Raw genomic sequence first — 27,863 nt, forward strand, 5'->3', positions numbered from 1 at the left:
AAAAAGGTTTGTAAGCAAATTGAGACTAATAAGATCTGTTGGTACAATTTTTTCCCAGATGTGTGTTGAGTACCATCCTATGAGAGCAGCAATATGAACCTGATGGAAGCTGGATGTTTTGGGAGCTCTACCAAAGCCTGACAAAATGATAAAAACCCACTCACATGCATCACTAATTCATCCCGAGGGTAGCTAACTGTCTACAATAGAGTCAAGTACTGTTTCTTTTTTTAAAAATATTTTAAAAGAATTTAAAACGTTAAAAAAATTGGTAAACTCTGTCACTGGCCAGAAACATGTTTTAATTAATGAGATCCATAAAAAATATATATATATAGTTTGAGTAAGTACAAAAAATATCTGGCACATTTTTAATGTGTGACAGTGCCATTTTTTCTTATGTCTCAATGATTCTCTCTAGAGACACTTACTATTTCAGTTAAAAACTGGTCATGTGCTGTTTAATAATGAACATATTCAGACTGAAGGGATGGCACGTTTAAAAATTAAAGGACACACGTACAATTTATTACAAAGGGAAGAAAGACCAAAAACTAGTATTTAAAACTGCAAACAACTCTCCTGCCAGCTTCAGGACCACAGTGGAACTGATGACCGGCTATAGGTTATTTAATTGTGCTAGATTAGCGCATCTGACAGTTTCAAGGGGTTCATTTTACTGAATAGAAAGGATGTAGAAAGGCTATGTACTTCTATCCACTACTGAACATTTAATATTTCTGCTAGTCCTAAGTATAGCCAAAGCTCTCTCAGTCTAACCTAGTTTAAGACCATTTTATAAACCGAATCAAACTGAACCAAACCAAACCCAACTCTTTAGTTGATGGAAATGTAGTTTCTGTTGGAGGGTAAAGATTTTGCAATGAACTTTAAAAAATGAAATTTAAAAAGTAAAGGTGACTAACAAGTACTGTCCAAAAGCTGGAGAACTTCAAGAATTCCATTATTCCAAATTCTTTAAATTCCATACAGACACAATGTTTGTAAAGAAGAGGGTACTTTAGCTTTGGACAGGTACACAAATAGCAGATAGAGCATTAAACACCTGTGGCTTTACTCTCAGGTTCTTGAGATTAGGAATGACTCAAAAAGTCCTGAGACTGTCATATTATTCCCTAAGTCAGCTGAAAGACATGATTCTGGATCACAGACTACACAGTGTTCTAAAACCGGGATTCAAGCTGCAGTCTATTGTTACTTTTTTTTAGAAGTTCCTCCTTTCACAAAGCATGGAACATATGAATATGAACGATAAGAATACACAGTAACATATGAAAGAGAAGATCAAATACGTATGTAGCACAAATGCAGAATGATTCAAACCATCAAATGCTTGGGGCTATTTTTTGGTTTTCTAATGCTTGTCACAGGGTGAGTCTACACAAGACATTTACTGCATAATAAACTAATTAGCTGCACAGTAAATGTCTCAGTTGTCTACATACGTGCCCCTTTTAGGCTGAAGTAAACGAATTTACTCTGCAACAGTGCATGTGTAGGTGCTGTTCCAGCTGGCTGGGGCACAAGGGTGCCCACCAGCTAGCTTTGTGCTGACACACCCTTGTGTCCCAGCCAGCCCTTCTGTAGCACACTGATGTGGAGAAGGCAGCCCTCGGTTGGCAAGCTGACCTCCTGAATCCCCTGCCAGCTGGGGTTGCTCCAGCCCAGCTCAACATGTGCTCCCAAGACCATGTGCAAACAGCAGTAAACAGTTTATTGCTCCAGTTTACTGCTCCCAGGCACATGTTCACATGGCACACCCAGAAGCAATAAACTCCAAAGCAATAAACTCCAGTTTATTGCTTCGCATTAACTGCACATGTAAACCCACCAACAGAGAGGTAGTTACTCTGTTTTTTCAGATGCTAGGTGCTGTTTTCCACACCTGCTTCATTTCTACTCCAGACCAATAAATAAGCGTCTTCTTACAACTGTTCTAAATCCCTTCCAGAGTAGATTGAAGAACTAAATTGAACTTAAGAAAAGGGGGTCATTTCCTTTCACATACCACATCATATGGCCATTATATTGAGATGATACCTTTTATTAAACCAAAATGTATGGTTGGGATAGACATAGGCAAGCTTCTGAGTATCACAGTACCAGCCCCCAGGCCTCTGATAAAAGATATTATACACAAGAACTCCTGCCTCTTGAACTATATTTTACACATTCTTTAGGTTTTTTGCATATTAAGCCTCACTGTCCTGATTTTGAAGGAGTTTCCTAACCAACAGCTGAATTACTGTATGGTGTAATGGTTTTTAGGGGTACACCGATAAAGATTCTTTGGGCCAAAACTGATGACTGATTATTGACCAGTCTTATCGGCAGATAGCAATCCAATTGCCGATATGCAGTCCGGCAGCTTGGAGAACAGTGTCCAGCTGCTGAGTCTATTGTGAGGAAGGGACGTGGTGCAGGGAAGGGACATGGGGGAGGGGTAGATTGAGGTCCCTGTGGTAAGGGAGGGAGTGGGGCTGAGCCTGAGGCTGGGCCAGGTGCTGCACAGCTGGGGTGGGGCGGTGTGCAGGACAGAGCCATGGGTAGCTGATCCGGGGAGTGCTGGGAAGTGGGCATTAGCTCCCACCACTACACGCACCCCTGGGAGAGGCATGGGGGGGCATGTGTCCCCCAGATCTGTGCACAGGGCAGGATGCCACTGAGGGCCTGATGCCGGGGACAGCACCAGCCTCTTTATTGCAAGGGGCTGGGCCAGGGCTGCACTCAGGCCAGGCAGCAGTGGTGCTGGGAGGGGAGATATGGGAGGGGGCTACAGCCATCCCAAAATTCATCGTAGACCCCCCCATAGGGTCCCCTCCCAGCGCTGCTGCCACCCATCCCACCCCCACCTGCCCCTAGTGCTGCTCCAGCCCAGCTCCCCTGCCAGGAAGAGGCTGGTACCAGCCCTGGCTCCAAGCCTGCAGTGGCAGCCTGCCCTCGCACCACCTACAAGTCCTGGGGTGGGCACATGCCCCCCATGCCTTTCCTGGGGTGTACATTCCTGGCCATGTGCATGCTGCTGCTGTGCACACGCACACAGGATTTATTGGCAACATTATCGGCCACATCAGCCCAAAAAACCTGATTACTGATAATGTCAAATTTCCTTTTATCGGTGCTGACACAATATGGACCAATGTATCAGTGCACCTCTAATGGTTTTGTTTACTTCTATTTATTTATATTTCTATTTATGTGAACATCTATTTTGTGACTGTGGTTATAGATGCAGCATTTGGTTTGCATTTCCTTTTCCTACTTCAAGGGTAGGAAAGAAGGCTTTCAAGGAGGCATGGGTCAGGTTACTTGACCTCTTCCCACTGCCAGCCTCCCCACCACTGCTCTCCCCACTGTAGCGGTGGGGAGGAACAAATTTCAGATGAACACCCCACCCAATATTTAGATTCTGTACATGGAAAATTACAACAAATTTATAAATTTTCCATGTATAGAATTTAATTATGAGGGGAGTAGTATCATTTTAAATTCAGGGTTGTCTTGGATTTGGGTAAACAAGAATTATGCAGGAAATGTAAAGGAAATCCATCTTCACAGATCTGAGTGCAGGAATGAGGTCCTCTTAGAAAATTTAAAAGCTGACCACCTTACATTACTTAGTACCCCGTAATGAGTGCTGGTCTCAATACAGAATTAAAAAAAAATAGAGCTGAGCTTTCTCTGGCTTATGTATGATATCGCAACATATAACAAATGGAAAAACAAGAAATATTAATAACAAAATTATGAAATGCAGACTATCAATAGAGAAATTTAACACATAAGAAAAAGATTCATGACTAAGGAAAAAAGGAGGCTTTTAAGCATGTTAGGAACAAAAGAAATTCTAGTAATGACATACATCCATACCTAGGTGAAAAATTTAAAGGTGTTAATTATGACACAGAGAAGACAAAAGTGATCCATGTAGTGTACAGACAAAGGAGTGAAGAGTTTGAGTAGGGAGGTGATTTACCTAAACGTGTAACATTTTTGAGTGATACTGAAATACTGTATTGAGTTCTAATGTCCACATTTAAAAAAGGGATGTTGAAAAAAAGTTGACGAGGTCCAGAAAGAACCACAAAAATGAACTGAAGGCCAGAGGAAATACCATACACTGAGAGATGGAGCTCAGTTTGACTGATCAAAAAGAAGATGGAAAGAAAACCTAAAAGTACCTTTATGGGGACAAACTACTAGGTATTAAAAGATTAATCAAATGGAGAAAGGTAAAACAATACAAAACCTATGACTGGAAAGTGAAGCTGGACAAGTTCAAATTTGGAATAAAGCACAAACAGTTAGCAGTGAGGACAATTACCTACTGGGACAAACTATCAAAGCAAATGAAGGATTCTCAATCTTTTGAATCTCTTTAACCAAATGCAAATTATGTTTCAGTCAAACAAGTTCCTGGGCTCAATACATAGGTAACAGGTACATGCAGGTAATAAAATTATATGGTCCCTTTGGTTTTGAACTCTATGAATTACAACAGTATAGATTCTGCAACTGGAACTCAGGTAATTCAGGTGATTATGCATAAACTAGGAGAAAATTCAGTATACTCTGTGATGTCTGCGGGGCAGAAACCCATGTACTAAGAAAATTTTTCTAATCTGTAAATCAACCACATGTGACTATGAGAAAGCAGAAGAACAGATCTTGTGTGTAGGTAGGTGACATTTTATCAAATCACATTTTTTTTAACACCATAACCACACTAAGCTATCAGACCATCATACTTGAATCAAGCAGGTTTAAAATTCATAGCTATTGATGTTTTGTTAAAATCCAAAAGCCATACGAGTCTTCCTAATTTGCTTCCCTTAATTGCTTCCCAATTTGCAAGTAGAGTTTTTCATATCCTAAGTACCTAAACCTTACGTGGAAGATCAAGCACACACCATATTTGGTTGTTTACAGCTTTTGTTCCTAACCAATGAATGAGATCCAGAAAATGAATTACAGGAAGAATACACCATTGTAGATGCAAGGAAACTATGCAGTAATTTCAGTCAGAGCTATTCAACTGGCAGCTCTTGGGGTTAACATATGGCAGCCAAGCTCCAGTCAAGCCTCCATTCCCTACCCCCACCCCCATCACTTTGGCTGCAGCAGCAACTTGGAGCTCTCCTACCTCCTATGGCTTCCAATGCATTCCCCTGATCCAGGGGCAGGGCAGGGTGGCGCAGCTTGCAGCACTAGGGGAACTGGTTATCCTGGAGTGCCCATTCAGTACAGTGCAGCAGGGGAACCAGGGTGGCTGCCAATGTTTGGTGCTCTGGGAACGGTGCCTGCCCATCTGCATGCAAGCACAGTGCAGCTGAGGGGGAGGAGAGAGGGGAGAGGAGCCACCAGCAGACATGGCATGCTCCTTGGGAGGCTGTGGCCTCCACTGGTGCAGCCCCCATGGTGGGCAGACCTTGCTGGTGCAGACTGAGAGACAAGCACACAGAAAATGGCCAGCTTTGACTTAAGATTTCTGATGCAAAAAAAAGAAAAGAAAACAGATTTAAGTGGTGTTTAAAGATTGGAAAACTAAGGCCACGTCTTTCCTACCTTTCGGCTGAGCCTAAGACTACTAATAAAAAACAAGCCTTTCTCCACCTCCATATGCACCCAAGCCCAGCAATAGATGTAAAAGAGGACTTGACAGGTCCTTAGCATACACCCTTCTCTCTCACAACCAATGCTGACTGATTGGTTAATCCCACCCCTAGCATGCCTAAACCCTCTAAACACTTCTCCTATCCCAGCTTTACAGCTGATCTGTATCTGTGTTTTCCTTCTGGGGGAATCATTTCCTCCTGTTAAACCCATTCTTTGGCAGGAACACTTCTAAACTTGCACTAACAACAGTACTATGATTAATCAGAGCAAGCCAAGAAATTGAATGATGGCTGACACTCCCGTATGGTGTTTCCAGGTGGTAAACAGGATTTCAGGGTAATAGTATTTAGGACATTGCATATCTGTCTTTAACCTATGATAAAATCCTATATTTAATAAATGATGTATGTATTAAAGTATTTATTGATGGAGCAAACCAACCAGCCTTCCAATTGTGTTTGTGGAAGAGTTGCTACGTAATGCTACATTGTGTAATGCTACAGAGGAGTTGTACCTTTCTAAAGGAATTGTTAATTGTAGCTTTTATATATGTCACATTTTTACTATATTTTTAAGATATAGATCTTTTGAGGATTCCTGGTGGGAGTTCCTTTCAACAGATTCATTGTTTTTCTAGTAGTTTATTTGGCTGTATTTGGCTTTACAGTTCTTGAAGTTTTACTCATTGTATTGTGAACATCCTCACAAGAGAATTTCAAAGTTGAAAATGAAGTAACAAAAAAGCCACTGAATCATGAATTTTGGAGTTTTATAAAACCTAACATCCACGGGACTCTGTGTGCATGTCTATGTGTATACATATGCCCAAAGTAAATATTATAAAGAAAAAATACAGTAAATGTAGCCAAATAATAAGCTCAATAACCCACCTTGTATACAAAATCACTGTTACCTTCTTATCAAACACAAGTGGAAAGGAAACAACACTAAGCTTCACTGAAGAAGAAACAACAGAAGACTACTCTGGATAACACCCAGGAAAGAATAGCTCAGAGCAGCATACCTATAATAGAAAAGGCCTTTATAATGTTTCTCTTCAGGACTACATTGTGGGATAGTCAGCCACTCCAACCCCAACCACAGGCTGTCTTTTGGATGGACCCATATTTGAGATTTAAACACCAGTACATTTATTAACTGGTGAATATGTTTGTTACAGAACTAAGAACCATCATCTTTTACAATCAAAGTTCCTGGAATGGTCAGTGTAGTCATACTCTGTGGAAATCCAATCTGTGCACAGTTGACCCCAAACTAAGTGCATTTTACTAGCTAGCATAGCTTAGAAGTTTCAAAGACATGGACCACTGCAGTGCACTGTGTGCAAAAGAACGGCTGCAATTGCAAAATGGTTTGGTAATTAAAAAAAGAGCAAAATTAAAAAAGAAACGTAGACCATTAGTAAAAACTAACTTTCCATATTCAAACCCCCCAAAAATGACACCAAATTTGCTAATCAGATCAACCTGCCTAACAGCATGCTTTGTAAATTGACCAGGTTATCACTAAAATAAACAAAACCCTTCTAATATTTTCCCATTCGACCTGCAATAATTCAGTCTTATCTGTGTTGAATTTTAAACGGTGATCTTGCATCTTTGATACAATGAGAATATGTGGAAGACCCTTGGGAACGTTAAGTAATTCTCCAAAGAAGCGAGTGAAAACTAACAGTAATCTCTACTTTCATTTTTTCCCCCCCAAACAGGAACAGGTATTCATTATATTTGCTTGTAGAATTTACTTAAAAGTTAAGAATGGACAAAACTTAATGGACTGCAGCCCACAGTTAAGCTGTTAAAAAAAATTCACAAGTACTTCAGGCAAGTGTCTGGGTAGCAGTACTTTACATTTTACCTTGAGCTCTTAGAAGTCAACATGAAAACAAAAAAAAGTGTTGTGGGTTCTCCATTGAACACACCAGCACTCCAGCTGTAAGACTTCTATATCTTACAACTGTTGATGAGAATGCCAAAGCTGACTGCAACCTCTGCTCGTGCTGCTCGGCCTCTGGTGTGTGGGCTTGTCTGTTGCCTCGTCCCTGGAATTGTCTAGTCCAGATAGGTCTTAGGAGTAGTCCCCGCCCCTATCTCACCTGCCACGACTTTGCTCGTAAATTTCAGTGGAGGGGCCGACTACTGAAGCTTATTTGGAGCCAGGACTCTTGGGGTGATGGTCTTCTGCGAGGCTCCGCCCTCCCCTACACCTCGCCCTAATACCCAGCCACGCCGAGTTGCTGATGATTCCCAGGCCCGACCCTCGTCTCGCAATGCCAAGGGGTACTTCATTGCGGATTCGTAGGCTTACCCTGACCCTAGACCCAGCTGGTTAAGGAATCCTTCTGAGGCTTCCTCCCTACCCTTCCAAAAGTGGACAACTTAGCACGGAACTTGAAAGAAAACACTACCCGTAAGGCTTCCGGGCTACAAACTAAATTTTGGCCTCTCTGGCCCAGAAAAAATCCCTCCCTGCTTAACCCTATCTACAGCAGCCCTCTGGCTGGTTGCTGTATTTTTCTAAGTGCCACCCGGGCTGCTCCTAGCCACTCTGGTTCCTTCTCTACCCGGTCCCTCGCCAAGTGGTTCCGCCCGGCAGAATCCTGTACTCTGCAGCCCCTCTCGCTGCTTGTACTTTCGGCTCCCTGCCAGGATGGACTCCGGGGTTCTCCCCAAACCCATGCCGATCCCGCCTAGATTGCCAGGTCCTCTTCCATTCCCCTCTCTTTGGAGTGGCTTCTATCGCCGGACTCTGTCCCCAGATCCTCACATCTGGCTCCGCTGTTGCAAGCCCGGGCATCTGCCACCTCTCCCTGGGCATTCTCCTTCCTGCAGCTGAGGGATATCTTCCTGCCTCGTGGCTGGCCAATGGCCCCTTCTTCGCCTCCGAGTGGGGCCCCAAGAGTGCCTCCACTCGTGGCTCCGCTCCAGCTCTCTCCTTCCCCCGTCTCTTCTCTCAGGGAGCTCTTTATGCCCCCGCGCCGGCTCCAATCATTATTGATCGCAGCTGGCTGCAATTTCAAAAAGACGCAGCTAAGCAGCTGCATGGGTCCCGCTGCCTCTTCCAGTCCTTCCGCATCATTGGCTGCAGGTAAGGAGATTGTTGTTTTTTTCTCTTCTCCCTCATCTCCCTGGCCTTGTTTCAGGTCCCAGGGTTTCCCTTTTGCCCTTCGGGACTATACCGTGCTGTTACCCTGTGACACTGACTTTAACAACAATTGTGTATACAGAAAGATGCTGGTTAGAACCTAAGCTGTATAAGGCTATGAAGTTCAATATTAACACTTTGAAAAAAAGCAGGAAATACATAGAGAATATTTGTATATAAACTTGTTTTTCTGGGAAGGCAAATGGGTAAGAGTGGGCAATAACTAAATATTTTTGTTAGGGTAAGATTTCACTTTGAAAAATTTGAAAACAATTTCACCCTTTTCTCTGATGAGAAAGCACTGATAATTTAATTTCTCAAACTGCCTGTTCTTTCACTGGTGGGTTTTCCGAAATGCACAAAAATGAACCTTCAGGAAATGGGTTTGAGCTCCTAAAGAACTACCTACAATTCTTGGTCATAACACACACTTTTAATCTAAAATAAATGATGCATTTATGCCTCAAGGTTTTCTGCGGTTGAAAGAGTGCAAAGAAAAAACAAATATCCATGGCAGCCCAATGACAGAAACTGTCACTGTTAACTGTTCTGATAAAACAATGAATGGAGTCAATGAAATTTTCTATCCTTCAAGTTCTGATTCTGAACCTGCCCTCCTATCTTCTCTTATCTTCCAATGTCATGTTAGAAAATATTAAAAAAATAAATATATTTGAAATGTACTGCTATTACTTTTCTTAAGGCCTTACTTCTTTGAGGAAGCTCACATGATAATTGAAAAGCAGCAAGAATGATTACAGAATCACTAAATAAAACTAATAAACATTTTTGACTTAGAAAGATGTTAACAAGTTATGAAGAGATGCAACTTTGATACAAGCAGTCATTTCTACAGAAGTTGACACTTAAGCATGAGATTAATGTATAATTGAAAATTACTGAAACCATGCTTTTTATATTTCGAACATCACCTACTGGCAAGATTCTGGGAAATTTTCATACTTATTTTTACCTCTTGGTGCAAACAACATTTAGTATAACTGAAAGATGAGAAAAAGTCTCCATTTTCAGTTTCTCTACTTTGTACTTGTACCAAGAATTTCTGTATAGCCAGTTTCATTATTATATCATTTTGTCAGTGTACCTTTACACCAGTGGATCTCAACCTTTTTAGACTCAATGCATGCCTTGGAAAAAGCCAACTCTTAGTTTTGACTCTTTTTTGATTACAGAAAAATAAAAGAGCGATTCTTCTGTTGCAAAGAACTGACCAAACAGAGCACAATATTTAACACGATAAATTTCTATTTGAAAACTCCAGGTTTTATCTTGTGACTCATGTTTGTACACCTAACAGTGCTAACATTACGTGGCATTCCTGGGCACCCTTGAAATAATTGCAAGGCACTGCTTGGTGTTGAATCACCGTGGTTAAGAATCATTGCTGTACGGCAAATAAAAACTGATTTAAAAATACAGAAAAACCAGAATTGTAAAATCACGGAAATTAAAACAGTGATTTTGAGGCACAGTGTCCAAATTCTGCTTAACAACTTTTTCTGAAAATGACCGTATTTCCTATTATCGGTGCTCCTTTAAAAATGGTGTTAGCTCATTAAGAATGATAGTTATTTCAACTTAGTGGACACACAAAGATTCTCTAAAAAAGAATGCATACAGACACCTATTAGCACTAATAATCCAAGAAAACCCTAAACTACATAAAATATTCAAATTGTAAAAGTTTTATTATATGATTCGTAATTTGAATTGGAAGAGGGAAAACCGTCTGTAAAGCTGTTATGAAAGGTATTAAAATTAAGTTTTTTTCCCCTACATGATCTACTTTCATGAAACCTTTCTATAAGCCAAATTCTCTGAAGAGGCAGAAAATAAACAGGTGAAACAATATTTACTAAAAAGGAAGGAGTAAAGAGACAAAGGTGCTATATGCTTGAAGAACTATTCAAAGATAAGAAGGGATCAGAAAGTTGCTCTGATTGTTAAAAGTTTTGCTGTGATAGCTTTGATTGCAGAAGGAAGATAGAAAAGCTTCTGTCAGGTCGCTGAGAGGGCAGGCTTGACTGTGAACTTACAGGAATTGAACGACTCAGGTATCGTGCTGGAGAAGTTGTAAGCCCCATAAAGGAGGGTTGGTAGATGTTGTACTCATCTGTCACGGTGCTGGGAGAAGTGGGATGGCTGTTGAGGTTGGTGCCACTATTGCTGCTTCTGTTGTACAGGTTGTTGTTCAGCTCACAGTAATTTCTGGCAGGCAGCTGCAAGCTGCCAGTCAAATGATTGGAGATATGGTTTACAGGAAAACCTGTCCTAGATGATGATGAAGTCATTTTGATCTCTTTATCATCTGAAGCAGCACACAGGTTCCCTAGAGAACTGGCTAGTCTGGAGTTTATGGAAACGCTGAATGGAAAACACATGTGGGAAGAAAATACACAGAATGTATATATGTGAAGATTTCACACACAAGACATTTAAAGACATTAGGGGAAAATGACAAAGGACTGTTATGATGTATGTAAGCAATGATGGCACACTGCTTCATTTTCTCTCCCTAACAACATAAATCAATCCTATGCACCAAAAAGACAAGATATATTACCAAAAAAGTTGTGTAATAAATATCCTGTGTAAGAAAGTATAGTATCTTTAGTACTCTAGAGCACTTTGACTAACATAAAAATTTGTCTCATTTTATCCAAAATCATCCCAAGTTTAGGAATAGCTAAATTTCCCCTTAATGGCAACAAATCAAGGGGTCAGAAGGGCATCCTGTTTACAACTTAACATTTTTTGAGCTGAACAGAACCTAATAAAATATGAAAGCATAGGGACTGTTCCTACAATTGTATATGTAAGCTCAGACATAAGTGAGAGCTGACTGAAATGCATATTAGGTTTCAAAATTTATCAGGTGACTTTACAGAAGGCAACAGTCCTCCCTTAAATGTCACATCAGGACAAGGAAACTTACCTTTTTAAATTAGAACCTGAGGATGTTGGGCTTCTATTTATTCTCTTTGCAGAGGGTGAAATTGTTACCGTCACTCTGGAGGACTTCAAAGGAGACATGGATCCTTCTGTACCACCTGAAGTATTCAATCTAAAAAAGTGAAAAGTTTTAATGAAAAGTAAGGACATAGCACCCATGTGTAAACTTCAGAAACAGTAAGCTGGTTTTAAACACCTGATCCAGAACTTTCAGAACTGGGTGCTAAATATTCAGGCATCTTTCCAAGGGGAAAAAAACACATACAGATTTAAGGTAGTAGCCCATCCATTTTGAACTGAACACTTATAGCTGATCAAGCATTTTTGTTCTCAAATTCTACTATGTATTCAGGACCCAGATCCTAGTTGTTGTTGCATGTACTCATCTCTGAATGACAAGATATTAATGTAATAACAGCAGGGGTATAGTCTTTTCTAGGACTGGAACGTTAGGGACACATCCATAAAAGATTGTAGGCAGAATGTAAGCACCTAATATCAAGAAAGCATTCCACAAAAATTCCATTTAACTGCTTAAGCAGATAAAAGTCCAGACAACTATGTATTCATTAATAAGTCACTATGATGCCTAGAGTTCTGCTACTGTACATTACGCTGCTACTGATACCATTATGTCCAAGTTGAGCATTTATGTCCTTCTCTTGTGCTAAGTGTTTTTGTGATTCACAAATTAAATATCCCCATTCCTAAGCCCCTTCAAGAACCTGATATCAGAAGGCATGATCTGGACATGCCTGCTACTGACTAACCACCTTCAGTTCAGCACTTACAGCATTTTCACTCAAAAACACAGCTGGATGTGATACACGTGGTGGACACCTGTGACAGTTGTGCTTCCCCAGGACCATCTATTTGTGGTCCCACAACACCGATCAAAGGCCAACCGCCCGCCTCCTCGCCTGCCAAGCCTGCCATGCCTTGTTGTTATTTGCTTGATTGAAAGTTCTTAATCAAATGGGAGGCTGCCTATTTTCTATCTCGGTGCCTTAGGCACTATCTGGGGCTCCTTTCCTCCCCTTGTACCGCAGCCCAAGCCTCGCCAATGTATCTGGTGTTGTTCAGGTCTGTCCTACTCCCTATACCACGCGGATGCTCTCTGGCTTATCCCTCAGCCTGCACCCTCACCGGTGCCCTCTAGCTCGTCTCAGAGCCCGCGCCCCTACTGGCGCCCTCCAGCCTGTCCTGCACTGCCTATTTCGGGACTTCTCGCCCGTGCCAACTCCGGGCTCCTCGCTGCTCCCTTCAGTCGAGGCTTCTCGCTCCCCCTCCTTTGGCCGGGGCTCCTCACTGCCCCCCCTTTTGCTCTGGGGTTCCTCACTGCCTCCCAACTCTGGGGCTGGGGCCCATGCACCCCAAACAATGCTGTGCCCTCTCCAGTGCCAGGAACCTCCATGCTACTGTGGAGTCCCTATGAGGCATCCTCCAACCCCTAATAGCCTCACCCAGTCCTCCGGTGAAACAGTAAACACAAAACACAAAGCCCCCGGGCTACAACATAAAAGCTAGACCGTTCTGGTCAAAAATACGAATCTCTCCCTACCAGAGAGAGAGAGAGAGAGAGAGAGAGAGAGAGAAAAAGCGTGCATCAACCCCCAGCAGGAACCAGGGGATGTTCCGACCGTCAGAGTTCTCCCCTTTGTACTGACTGAGTTCCTCCTCCCTCGGCCGCAGGAGGGGGAATGCCCTCTTGGCCTTCTGCCTGGGCTTAAGAAGGGCTAAGCTCCGCCCCTTCCTGTCTCTGGGTTTCCCTGGTTGCTAGGGCAACCAGCACCTGCGCAGTCCTGGTGACTGGCAGCTGCGCTTCCCCCTTCCCGCCCCTAGGGGTCTCTCCCAAGCCATTTCTGCTCTCAGTCACAGGGCACCTGAGAGCTCTGCGACAATACCCTTCACCCTTTCTACCTCCCTAGAGGTGGGGCTAACACCACCAGCTGTCTTGGGGAATTAAAGTAGTCTCTGTTCTCAAAAATCTCCACCTAAAAACATGGCAGTTTTGGTGATGGTTAGGAGCTGCTTTAAAAATCAGGCCAAGGGATCTCCAAGAGAAATAAATAAAAGAAAGAGGAAATGGAAATCCCAGAGGTAAGTCCTCTCCTTATGACTCTCAAAATCACAAATGCAATAACTGTAAACAATACTTCAGTTTTCTTAGATAGTATTAAAAGTAATACTTAATATCACCAGAATATCTAGAATAGGCACTCTGAAAATAACTACAGGCTGTGATGATTAGAATTTATCTTTTTTAAGTACTATTATTGCCGTTGTGGTCTTCATATTAAATGCCATTTTCCTTGCTAAATGTATTATTTGAAGGGATACTACAAAGGATTTACAAATGGTCCAAATCATATCTGAAATATATTTCATAGCTTTCTTCTAGTCTTTAGCAAATCCTTATCAATTTCATAAAGTTACTATACTTTTTACCACAACTGGCAGTCTTTGGCCAGGTACAGAGACATTCTATTTGTGCCAGGAGAAAAGCCTTTCTCCTGGCACAAACTGAGATGTACAGATATTCAAGAAATGTCTTGTAGAAGAGAAGCTGCTCTTCCACAAGAAGCTAGATTGGGTATCTATGAGGAAGATTTTCCTCCTCTCAATTTAAATTAAATGCCTGTAACATTTCTCTTGGATGAGGAGGACACCCAATATTCCACAGTCCTCTGCTTTCCCTCCTTCTTTCCCTCCGAGAGAGGGAGGAAGAGCACTGACTCAGCTGCCCAGAGGCTAGCCATCAGGGAGCCCTGTGGGGACCCTGCCCTGAAAAAGTACCCCTCACACACACCAATCAGCTGACTGGCAGGTGAGGTGGGAAATTCTCCTGCAGAGGAACCCTCCCAGATCAGGTCTCTCCCCTTCTCCAGCCCTGGATTGGGTTCCCACTGTGGCAGAATGTCCCTACCTTATTCCACACTACTCTGGGCTGGGCTGGCCTGGAGCAGGGCAGGGCAAGGCAGGCTGCCTTGCTGCTATGGCAAAATGCCTCCACCTTCCCAGGGTTAGCTCAGAGCAGTGTGGGGAGGGCAGGCTGCCATGCCCCAGTAGAGCCTTGTCATGGTGTTGGTGCGCTACTCCCTCTCCCCACATGCCTCCGGGTCAACCTGGAGCAGCGCAATGAGTGGAGGTTATTCTCTTGCAGTGAAAACTGGGAGGGTTCCCACCACAGGAGAATAGCTTCCTTTCTCTTCCCCCAGTTCTGCAGCTAGTAAAGTGAGCAAAACGCTGGCTTGCATTCATAGATGCTTCTTAAGCAAATCCCAGGACATCATCCTCCCGTTATACTCCACCTTGGTGAGGCCAGAGCTGGAGTACTGCATCCAGGTTTGGACTCCACAATTCAAAAAGGGTGTGGAGAAGCTTAAGAGGGTGCAGAGGCGAGCAACGCACATGATCAGAGGTCAGGACAACAGACCTTATGATGAGAGGCTGAGAGCCATGGGACTCTTCAGCCTGGAAAAGCGCAGGCTCAGGCATGATCTGCTGGTCACCTATAAGTTTATCAGAGGTGCTCACCAGGATCTAGGGGAACATCTGTTCTCCAGAGCGCCCCAAAGGATAACAAGGTCAAACGGTCACACACTCCTCCATGACTGTTTCAGGCTGGACATAAGGACTTCTTTACTGTCCGAGCCCCCAAGGTTTAGAATAGACTGCTGCTGGAAATGGTTCAAACACCTACTCTGAACACCTTCAAGAGACATTTGGATATTTATCTTGCTGGAATCCTATGATCCCTGCTGACTTCCTGCCCCTAGGGCAGGGGGCTGGATTCGATGATCTTCCAAGGTCCCTTCCAGCCCTAATGTCTATGAATCTATGAATCCTGCCAATTAGCTGATTGGCAGAAATTGGGTGGGGGGACATTCTCTCAGGGCTGAAACTCTCTCAAGGCTGTCTGTGGCAGCTGATCTTTGCAGCACCACCTGACAGTCTGTTAATTAACGGGCTCCCCTAAAGGGCAGAAGTGACCTAGGGTGCAGCTCTCTTGCACCCCGGCTAGAGAGCCCACCTATGTATGTTCCAGCTCCCAGGCTATTTTTTACTGCTAAGAACTTCTTACTGGAAGAAATGAACATCTGTAAATGGCCATTTTTGAGAAAGACTCCCAAGCAGACTGCAAAAGGGAACAGAAATTCACTGGCACAACCGTTGGAAAGTGTACCACATGCATACTAGGACTGTGCGAAATGGCTATGTTTCGTTTCAGTTTTGGCCATTTCAGAGGACAGTGATTCCTTTCACTGCTTCAGATCACTGTTCCATTTTGATTCGGACAAATCTGTTTCAGAGTTTCAACACTGTTTCGGAGATTTAGATCAGCCAGGGAGAGGCAGGCACAGCTGGGTAGCTGCAGGTTCTCCCGGGGTTCCTCCAGGTGTGCCTGCCCCTGCCCTGGTTGGGGGGAGCCACAGGAGAGACTCCCATGGCTGCCCTGCCCATCCCCATCCCCTGCCCGGCCCCAGCCTCCCAGCACTTTAAAAGGAGGGCTGCAGAGCTGTGCTGGACTCTTCTTGGGGGATGCGGGCCCCCAGATTTGCGCACAGGATGACAGCAGGCTGCCATCCCTCCCCCAGAGCATTGGGATTGGAAGGGACCTCAGGGACAGATTACAGACATTGGCCAGCTACAGATGACAATATCAGAGCAGTCCTTTTCCCCCTCCGTCTTCTTAGTTTCTGTTTCCCCACAAGCCCACCTCCAAAACTTCTGAAGCCGTTCCAAAACGTTTCAGATGGTTTCGTTTAGTTTCAGAGATGTTTTGGAGCCTTCAGCTTCATTTCAGATTCAGTGTTTTGGGTGCCAAAACAGGCCAAAACACCTCCAAAATGAAATGGCTGGCGAAATTTCACATAGCCCTAATGCATACCTACATTATTCTTCATAATAGTTGGTATATACAGAAAAAAGTTTACAAGGTTCAATAAAACCAAGTGTCACACAACTGATGTAATTTTTTTCTGTTTCAACAAAAGGCAAACAATAGTTATTAATTAATTAACTACATAACAGCACTGTTATAATTAGAAAATATAACTGGAAAAAAAAAGAATCACACTAACTTATAATCATGACTTAGGAGTCTCCAAAATACAGCTGTAATCAACCAATTCTATATGTATCTTTCTTGAGTGGCTGTTGAAAACAGGCTCCCCCCTAGTTATTAGCTCAAAGTCTGACAAAATGTTATGACAATGTTTGATACAATGAGTAAAAACAAACCACTACAAGACTAGAATAGCAGACATTTTAAAAATCTAATAAAAACACAGGTTTAACTAACTAAATACCTGAAAGGCTGTGATATTGATCTGGTGTGTAACTTCATATCTTCCAACCTAGAGAAATCAAAACAGTTGTTCACACAGAAATCAAATCATGAGAAGATGACTGCATTTTTCGTATAACTATTTAAACAAATTACAGCGACACAGTGTTACTATGCAAGAGCCATATACATCTCCACCAGTACAGGGAGCTTGAAAGTTAGCATGTAAGTGTTGGGGGGTTCTTTTCTGTGGAAAATTAACTGGGGAGAAGATAAGTTAAATATGAGTATTATGTTTGATTCTGTACACATATACATGTCACCCTATGGCAATGTAGCAACATGCTATGTCACTATAGAGTACACTACAGCGATGTAGTGCTCACATGGGTCTTCGCACAGGTCTACACATGATCACCAGCTGTGTCACCATAGCACTGTGCTCCCCTGGTATATTGAGCTGCTACGGCCATGTAGCAGTGAAATCTACCTGTGTCCTGTGCGCATGGCACAGTAACTGCCCAAACTACACCATGCTTTAGTACTTCCAAAAGGAAGTACTAAAGCAAAGAGCTGTAGCAATGTCACTGTACCGTGATGTGTAGACGCACTCTCTGAGTGCTGTAAGTTTCATGTTTTCAGTTTGTCAATAGCATTTTAACTGGAACTATATATCATAGTTATATGAGTTATACCTCACAAGATTTTGCTTTGGAAGGTATTTATGGTTATCTAGCAATATTAACTTATTTTGTATTCTTTGTATCTTTTGTACTCCAAGAGAAATGCAAAGTCTGGACAGAGACCTGAACATGAAGCAAACATTCTAGTAACGTGAAGTTAGCACACAATATAAATCATGCAGTGTTGAATTGCTTTTTAATACAAATGTTACATTTCAACTTCCATTTTCTTGAGCCATTTTCCTTGAAAGATATCACTTATTTTTACTTTCATGACAGATGAAGCTTATTATGGGAAACTGATAAAGAATTTCAAATGGGAATCAAATACATATTTTGTTGAAATATGACTTTTTAAAAGCTGAATAAATATATTTTTTAAATAAAAAGCTAAACTTTTACGTATGAGATCCATTATTCAAATTCCCCTTTAGTCCCTGGTGTCACAGGATTATTTTTGTGACAACTAGGAAAAAAAAAGCCATAAAAAAGCCAACTGCATATAATGTGGACAGCTATATTCCTTCTGTGTTAGCACAACTAACAATAGCCCAGGTATAGAAAAAACCTTTTTAATGCTGCAACTGCAGAAAGAGTGATTAATTTACAAAGCAACTTTTAATTATTCTTATTTAATAACACTACCTGCCCTCTCTAGAGCTTCCCCAGTTGTGTGTCCCTCATAGCCTTTAGGACTTTCATTCCATTAATTATTCACAGATCAAGTAGGGGTTATTTGTAGAGATGGAATTTAGATTTACACATTACCTAAGAGCCCCAGTTGTGGCAGAACGTGGCTGTCTCCGACTTTTTAAGGCACGGAGTTTGTCTCCCTGTGTCATACCATTCTTGGACTCCAAATCTGCTTTGTCTTCAAATTCATTCTAGGAAACATGAGGAAAGATGCAGTCTTACAAAATCCTTAAAACAATAAACTTGGTTCAGGGCATCAGGGACAAGATACTGTTATACAAACTAACCACAACATAAGGGTCTGACAAAGTTATTTCTGTAATAACCTTTTTAATTGCTATGGACCTCACAGACCTTTATTCAGGCTTCTACTAAGATAATAAAATTCTCATTACTATACATTTCTGCTTAAAATCAGGCAGTAGAGCCTTTAGATAAAAATCACATAAAAGAAAAGGGCAAGTTTGCTGGTAAATTATTGTATCCTACATTAGGAAACAAAAGAATATTAACTCCTCTTGTGTAATGTGTGGGAGAAGTGAACAGAAACTTTTAAAATTAAGAGTTCTTAAGAATAACAGGGCAGAAAATATCAAAGAATAATATTTTAAATTTAAGGAATGTATTCAAATGCTTATCAATATTAGAAAACCTTCTAAACTCCACATACTTTAGAAAAGAATATTAAGTGTATTTTATAGAAATGCCTATTTATCATTTCTGACCAGTCTCAGATTTTTTTAAAATTTCATTATAAAACTGAACATTTTTAATCCCTCAGAAAGGGGTAACTCACCAAAGAATGATTATGATTGTACTTTAAGCAATATGATTCTCCTTACTGAAGTCAACGTAAGCTTCGCCACTGACTTCAGTAGGAAAGGATCAGAACCATACTGATGAATCTTAAGAGCTACATTCTAAAGACTTTTCAAATAAAAAGGTATATGTTAGCACATTTTAGACCCAAGATCCTCTAAACTGTTCCAATTATGCATTTTCCAAAAAAGAGAGCACAACTCAAAAAAGGTTTTGATAAACAGCGCATTCAAGAATCAATGTGGAAAATGCTGAAATACCACGACTTAAAATTTTGGCAGTAGCGAAATATGAAAGTAGTACTTCATGGTTGCGAGAAGGCAAACTAGACAAACTTGGGATGGTTGCCAAGATTTCAGAGGCTGTTATTTGCCAAAATTGTGGCAGCTACAAAGAATAACTGTTCTTTTTTTAAGAGCCTGGAAAAAGCAATCCACCAAATAGACTGTCTTTTAGCCCCACGAGAGTAATGCTCCTTCTTACTCTATTGTCTTGTGCAAGCACCAAATATAGCCATAGATCAGAACACTAACACTACTAACAGCTCCCCTGGGATATTCCGTTCAAACTGGAGTGACTACATTAGGTTGAAGGGCTCTTTAGACACAGTTTCTATTTTTGGCAGCCAGTCCTTGGCCACATAAATTAAAATCACTTCAAAAGCCACATACTTAACATAGCAAAAATTCTTAGAAATATTTATATAAAATATATCTATATTACCCAATTTTAAAACTTCACAAGCTAGTTTCTTAAAATACAGTAAAAAAAAGGATTTTGTTATATACTGCCAAGACCATGTTTTTATAAATTCTAAACCAAGTTACATAGTATAAATAAAACAACTGTCTGTTTCCAAGATAACTTTTATCTTTATTATTTTAAGTAAGCCTTACAATTTGAAAATATCCATACAGGTTCTTTTTTCCAAATATAATTCAAAAGTTAAAAAAATAAGTCCTTCCTTCCCCTATGACCAAACTAAGACTACAGTGTTGCCATGCTTCAATTCAGATTTGTTTTTATACCAATGAAATTATGAAATCTCTAAAAAGGGCTGTTAAGAATAGATCACTGTAAAAGAAGAGCCCTGCTAAATGCAAAGAAATCTGTACAATACTTCATATATACTTATTTCAATAAAGAAATGTTTTAAAGATAGAAAGTAATAAAGAACTGGTCTGCAACTCTCCTGCCCTCTCCTTTTGCCACTGACCAACTGCAGGGGATGTGGGATTTATTTCTGTCCATTGATATTAGATAACCATCCCTAGTCCATTTGCAGTCCCACTACATCTCACTCTTATTTGATATGCAGATTTCCTATGATGCAGGTGCTATATTGATTGCCAAGTTATTTCTGATTGCAGATTTTTCCTCATGACAAAAATAGCAAGTGGCTGCATGGATTTTTTCCACCTTCCCTCTGCTGTCCTAAACATGCAGTCTGACAGTCTGCAGTACACCTGTTGCAACTTTGAAAGCGTGGTTGTGGGAGATCAAAGGGTTGGAGGTGAGGTCCCTGTAATCAAGTGGGTTGCTTGATCAGAGACCCCAAAACACTGGATAATGAGAATGGATATTTCCATATCTAACACTGTATGGGATTTATATGACCTCTCCTACCTCCGATGCGGATGGCAAGAATGGGTTCATATGGTCTTTCTGGCAGGGTCACTGGGCAGGCCTGACTGTAGAGAGTATTACCTTCATGCCCATGTTTAGGTTTGGGCAACTGGGGCCACTACTGTCCATACAGGTTCTGCACAGGAATAGCCCTGCCTAGGGGTGGTTCCCTGTTAATTCAGTAGATGAAACTGCACCTCCGTATTTAACTACATCTGATGTCTCTCAAAGCTTCCAGTCTGCATTTATAACTCAGATCTAGGGATGGAAACACAAAGAAAAGGAGACAACAATCAGAAGAAACTGCTGAACTAATCTGATGCTTCTGAAATGTGTCAACTTGAAAGCCCTATAGTATATTAATCTTTTAAGCAACAAAACAGTTGCTGTGAAAATTACTGGACATCACCTGTAGATATCTAAATCTTGCCACGACAGCTATCAGGAAATTCTGAGTTAAGATTGCCACAGTGTTCTTGATTCTGACCATTTGGTTGTGACTGTAGGATAATTTAGATATGGCTTCCACCATAGACTACTACACCAATAAGCAAAGGTACAGGTATGTAACGCTGGAGCAAGGTTACAAATTTAGAAGATTCACAGTGGTCACCAACTGGTCGATCACGATCAATCCACTTCAAGTGGATCCCAGAGCCTCTTGAAGTTGATCCTAGGCTGGGGGGGACTGAGTGCGCGCATACATGCATGCATACCCACCCCCCACAACCCAGCAAGTCAACCCCCCAACCCTCACTCCTGTTGCTGCCACTGAGCACAATGCAGGCCAGGCCCAGTGGGAACAGCCTGGCGCATCCTTCCCCTCCCCTGAGGACATAAGGGCCAGGGGCTGGTGGCCACAGGAGAGGGCAGGCTGCAGCTATGGGCTGAAAGGCTGGGCCGGGCTGTTCCTGCCAGGCCTGGCCCGCACTGTGCTCAGTGTGGATAGTGGCAGCACTGGGAGTAGGGACACCCCACCCCTGTGGTCCTGCTCCCAGCGTTGCTGCTGCAGCTGCCCAGCCTGGCCAGGAAGAGCTCAGCGCTGCCTCAGCCACAGCCCACTCCACATACAGATCCAGGGGCATACACCCCCTCCGTGCCCTTCCAGGCTACATAACCCCCCTTTCCACGCTCCCTTGACAAGCTGCTTGCAGCTCTGTCCCCTGCCCTGCCCCGGCTGTGCAGGGCTTGCCCCTCCCTCACTGCCATTTGGGGGGGGGCAATCAAGGCCCCAGTGGTAAAGGAAGGATTGGGGATAGGGCTAGGGCCTCGACCTTCCCCACTCTCCCCACGGCCCTTTCCCCTCCTCACAGACTTACCTGCTGGGCAGGGGTACATCTTTGGTTTCTCTCATACACCGAAAGTGATCTGCAACCTAAAAAGGTTGGAGACCACTGTTCTACATTTTGCATATGCCTGTGGCATCTAAACTACAAATACATACAACGTACTTTTCACAGCAGTACTGATAGTAACAATGTAAAACTGAAATTAGGCATTAAAGTACCTGAAAAGTATTAGCTGCATAGCAAGGTATGTATTGAAGATTATCAGAGACTCACTGCTCTAGACATCACACAAAGAATCAAAGAGTTTCTGCTTTTAGGAGCTAAAACAAAACTAAAGGTTGACAGGAAGGAGGTAAAGCATAGAAACAGAGAGAATAATACCATACACTGTAATGACATGATCTCTAATTTTTGGATAGGTTTTGTTGGGAGAATATTAAAAATATAGTGGCTGCTGGTACATCAATATCATGCTAGCCAAATGTCTCACTGTTTCCTGGAACTCCCCCATCAATCTGTCTGTGCCCATCTGTTCATTCTCTTATGTTAAGACTGATTTCTGGGAAAGGGAACACTTTTTTATTCTGGGTCTACAGAGCATTAACACAATGAGTCTTTGGGTCCATGACTAATGTCCCTAGGTGCATGCTAATGTCACTAATATCTGCAAATAGTACGTTAAACAGTAATAAGAATTTTCTATTTCTAGGCCTGTTTCCTTTAACAAGATGAGGTCACAACTAAGGAAGCACAAGGGTCTGGAGTTCAGCAAAGAGGAAAACTTGTGGTGGGAAAACAGCTTATAAATCCCTCATTCTAATGCTGCATCTATTTCTTAGGCATCTGAGCACTGAAACTAGAATCAAAACTAAAACAAAGCCCCCATACATAAACAGTTTAAGCCTGAGATAGTTTAATTAAAAATGTAAACTTGCTAAAATGGCTGATCAAAGTCTGCCGCACAGAAAGAGTACCCTGAAATTATGTCTTAAAGTACAAAAAAATTGGCTTTAACGAACTGGTAGAAGGGATGAATTCCACAGGGAGGTCTTTCTGCCTCTAATGAGTTCCATGTAACAGAACAGCACTTTATATGGATAGGTCTACATTGCAGACTGCAATGCAATGCACAGATCCTTACCTAGCTGTGAACGAATTAGCTTGAGTACTGGAAGCTCGCTGGCCCTGGTAAAAGAGTTTTGTGGGGGATAGTTTACCTTGCCAAAAAACTAAATCAGATACCTCTCTATACTTGCATTTACAATCTGCAGACACACTCTCAGTAAACTAGTCAATTCAATCTTTCAGGGCCTTTGTATATGCCATAAAATTGGCCTTTAATGAGGCTTTAAATGCCCTTTTGCAGCACTTTAATGGCACTGCTGTTTGTATGGTCAAGGGCATATTCTGCTTTAATGGTGTTGCTGTTTGTACACTTGGTGGCATATTCCACTTTAAATAACTCTGGCACACAGCAAGATAAAACACCTCCAAGGTGTTTTAGTTTGCTAGCTAACAGTGCAACAGTGGAAGCTGATGTGCTCGGGGCTTGGCGAGCCCCGCACAGCTCAGGGGTTGTGGGACCCAGAAGCAGCCCATGCAGGCAGGTTCCACTGAAGAAAAAAAAAAGTGGCAAGCCTGATTTTTTTTTTTCCTCCCTGGAGCCTGCCTGCCTGAGTTGGGCAGAGGCCCAGTGCTTCCCTGCATGGCTATGGGGACACCTGGGTCGGGTGCCACCAGCCAGGTGCCACCTGAAGGGCCCCCACGCAGCTCAGGGACCGCTCAGCCCGCTGGCAGTTTGCCCCCTTTCTTCCCCACCTACTCCCCCGCTGAAGAGGCAGGTAATACTCGGACCCCCACCCTTGTGTACACACCACAGGGTTTAGTTTGGTTTAATTCTCCCTAAATTGAAGCAGTGTTTTTAAAAACCCACTGTTTCAATTTAGGGAGAATTAAACTGAATTAAATCCCCACAGAGTATACAAGCAGCCTTAGAACCCAAGCAACAAACTGACCAATAACAGGAGACAAGCATTTACTAGTATAAAAAGAATATAACATTGTGATTCATCTTAATTTGGAAGACATTTTTAAATAGAGTGTATTTCTCTAAGGTGATATGTAGAAGAATGCTGACTAGCAGTTTGTTGACCTATCATCTACTGCAAGAGGCACTACAAGCTGAGTGCCCTATTGAATCAGATGGATTCTGTCAGCAAAGCTCTTCAGTTAATAAAGAGCTAAGAATGGATTGATCTGAATGCATTCTGAATAGTTCAGCTGAACTAGTCTTTATGGATACTGTAACAAAGATTTAGTACTTTGCCTTCACTACAACATAAGAATTAAAAAAAAAACAACCCATAAAACCTCTACCTTGCAATTCACCCAGTTCCAATTAAACTTATGCCACTATTTCTAACACTCACGGATTCTTCAATCATCTGCCTTCTGTAAATCATGATAACCCACAATGAACAGATGAAAGGATGATGTATCTACGCACCAGTCTCTTGATGGGCTGACAGTTTGGTATAATGAGATGTGGTCAGAAAACAGATTTATTTTTCAACCTGAACTGGGCCAAAGCCCAAACGAGAAAGTCATTTTGTTTGAATAAATGTGAAGTACTACATTTTTATTTCAAACCTTTTTTAAAGATAAAGAATTGAAACAAAAACCAAGTTAGAAATAACCGAAAAAACCAAACACTTTCAAAATTTGCTTTTAGAATTAAATGAAGGTTTCTCAATTTTTTTTAAAGCTTACCTTGGTCCTACTTCACATGCTTGAACATAGAGACAGAATTCTACACAAAAGCTGTGATTACATTGGATCATAGTCTTCTCCTTGCACTCCTTTAGTGCAGGATGTTTTATTAGAGATTGTTTTGCATCATCTTGACACACAAATGACTTGGTGGATTTGATGGTCTGGGCTATCCCAGAAGCCAAACTATTTGATCATAATGGTCTTTCTGACTCCCAGAAATCTACAGATTCACAATATGAGACACTGATTTCAGGAAAAAATTCATATTTTGACATCATTTCTCCATGTGTCAAAGCATTTTCCATCAAAACTTTTGTTGAAATTTTTCTGACCACCCTTATATTTCATTCAGCACATCAGTGCTGATGTAATCCAGTGGGTATTGTTACGGAGTGGGGCCTGCGAGCGGCCGTGACCTCGCTAGTGCCCCCTGCCGTGTCAATTACGGTGATCCACCACCCTCTTCTCGCCTGCCACGTCTTTGTTCTTATTCAGTTCAGTAAGGGAGGCTGCCTACTTTCACCTTGACACCGCACTGGTATTACCTCCGTTCCAAGTGGGTGCTCCAACACCCCCAGCCTTATGGGCAATGCGTGCCTCCTACCTCCCCTTTAAGCACGCCCCAAGCCTCACAGCTGTTCCTGGACGTTGCTCCGTCCTTGCCCTCCGGCGCCCTCTCTGGCGCCCCTTGGGCTTGTCCTGCCCTGGTGCCCCTCTCTGGCACCCCCGGGCCTATCACTCACTGGGCGCCCCCTGGGGCTTGTCACGCCCTGGCGCCCCTCTCTGATCCTCCTGGGCCTATCATGCCCCTGGCGCCCCCTGGGTTGGTCACGCACCTGCCGCCCCTTAACCAGCGCCTCTGGGCCGGTTAAACAATCTGCACCCCACTACTGGTGCCTCTGGGCTTGCCGTGCCCAGGCCTCGTCCCACTGGGCCTGTCTTGCGGTTTTCCCCTGCTCCTCGCCCTCTCTGGAGCCTCTCGCCCCCTCTAGGGCCTTAGCCACACCTCCCGCGCCTCCCACCCCCCTCTAGGGCCTTTGCCGCACCTCCCGCCCCCCTCTAGGGCCTTTGCCGCACCTCCCACGCTTCTCGCCCCCCTCTAGGGCCTGAGCGCCTTTTCGCAGCCGGGGCTACAACCCCCACACATCAAGCGCCTCTCCGGCACTCGTCATGCTGTGCCCACTGTGGCACTGCTCACTGTGCTCCCGCTGGGCACCGGGAACCCCCAAGCTACTGGGGAGCCCCCCCGTGAGGCCTCCTCGCACCCCTACAGCCTCACCCAGTCCTCTGGTGTAACCATAACAAAACCATGAGTCAAGCGGCTGCAACATAAACAAGAAGCCTACTGGCTTATAACACAAAGCTTGCACTCACTAGGCTCTTTAGTCATGGCCACTTCTAGCGTTCTCTCTCCCCTGCATCATTGCAGCCGGTCTGCATGGTCAGGCAGCAACCATCCACCCGGCCTGCTCAGCTCTCCTGCACAGCTCCTGCTCCTGCGGCTGTCTGGAGGGAACTGCTACTCTGGCTCCGGCCTGGGCAGTCTATAAAGGCCCGGCCCTGCCCCCTTCTGGTCATCTGACCTGTCTGGTTGCTGCGGCAACTGGCAGCTCCTTAACCCTATATTAGTCACAGGACACCTCCTTGACCCTGTGACAGGTATACAGTATCTGAACAAGATCTATCAGATTCCAAAGTATGTTCATTAAAATAGTTCCATCCCAATTGGAACAAAGGTAAGTCTTAACTTCTGTTTGAAACAGGTAATGATTAACTATGACGTAAGGTCAAGATCAGATCAAAAAGACTGATTTCATTAGCAGAATCTGAAATTTCCTGAAATATAGGTCAGCATCATCATTCAAGATAGTGGCAATAATACATTCATGCTTGAAGGATGGTGATGACTGGGCAACGGTTCTTCTATTTTTATACCCATTTCACCTTACTAGGAGACAGTTGATCAGTAATCTTCTCAGACCATGCTATTTTATCTCATTCTTGTATTATCAGGGACAGCAGCAAAATACTCCACAGAATTTTTTCTACTCTTTTTTTTCACTCCATTCCATCCTCTTTATCAGAATCAGAGATCTGTTTGAGCAATTTGGTTTACTAGAGGGAGCTGCCCAAAAAAGGACAGAGGAAACAGTACTAACCATATAATCTTTGCGTACAGTGCCTTTTAATGATTGCTATCACAGAACAAATTCTCCTATGCTTCTGGTGAAATAACCTGAAAAACTGTCCAGTAAGAGATGAACCGTAGCCCCCCTAGGAATCAGTGAAAACAACGAAGTGATACTTTGTAGTAAAAAGCATTATGGCTGCTTACAAACCTAAAAGGGTCACTTTAAACTCAGTGCAGTCTAACACCAAATCCAGATCATGCCCAAAAGAGGCACTGTTAGTTGGACCCAGCTCACCCAACATCTGTATACATCAAGTGGATTAGTGGGGCTTTTTTGGTGCTTTTCTCTAATAGCTGACTGAATCAACTATTAGATAAAAGTGCCAAAAAGCCACACTGAAGCAACCAACCTATACAGATGCTGCAGAGCTAGGTCAAACTAACGCACTGCTTCTTCCAGTAAAGTGCATTTTTGGTTTGTTTGGGTTTTTTTAACATCTGTAAGCAGCCTATGAAAATCTAGGTTGGGGTTAGCAATCTATAACCTGTGACGAGGTCCAATCTAGCCTGAGGGATCAACAGCACAGAGCTCTACCATTCTGTCCATCCCTTTGCCATGCTTCTCTCTGCTTGGAACCTGCTGCTCTGCTGCATCCACACTTCCCTCACTGCAGAGGGGTCAGGTTAGTGCAGGCAGCAGTGTTAGTGCAATGGGGTGAGGGGGAGGGGAGTGAAAACTTCTAGATCACAGCCAGTTAGGCTGCAAACTCCAGTCTGTACTGGAA

General features: G+C 42.8%; 1 protein-coding gene across 3 annotated transcripts in view; it reads right to left on the bottom strand.

Annotated features, from left to right (window-relative positions):
* The window catches only part of CDC14A (cell division cycle 14A), a 143,080-nt gene that overhangs the window by 3,022 nt on the left and 112,195 nt on the right, over positions 1-27,863 (bottom strand). For all 3 annotated transcript variants that reach the window (XM_090047084.1, XM_090047085.1, XM_090047086.1), the window contains exons 12-15: positions 18,517-18,632; positions 17,088-17,135; positions 11,759-11,887; positions 10,860-11,187 (exon numbers count right to left, since the gene is read on the bottom strand). In XM_090047084.1, coding sequence (XP_089903210.1) covers positions 10,860-11,187; positions 11,759-11,887; positions 17,088-17,135; positions 18,517-18,632 — 621 coding nt within the window. The remainder of the gene's footprint in view (positions 1-10,859; positions 11,188-11,758; positions 11,888-17,087; positions 17,136-18,516; positions 18,633-27,863) is intronic.

This window comes from Crocodylus siamensis, chromosome 5 (assembly GCF_052110815.1).
Source record: "Crocodylus siamensis isolate JL-2025a chromosome 5, ASM5211081v1, whole genome shotgun sequence".
Lineage (NCBI taxonomy): Eukaryota > Metazoa > Chordata > Crocodylia > Crocodylidae > Crocodylus > Crocodylus siamensis.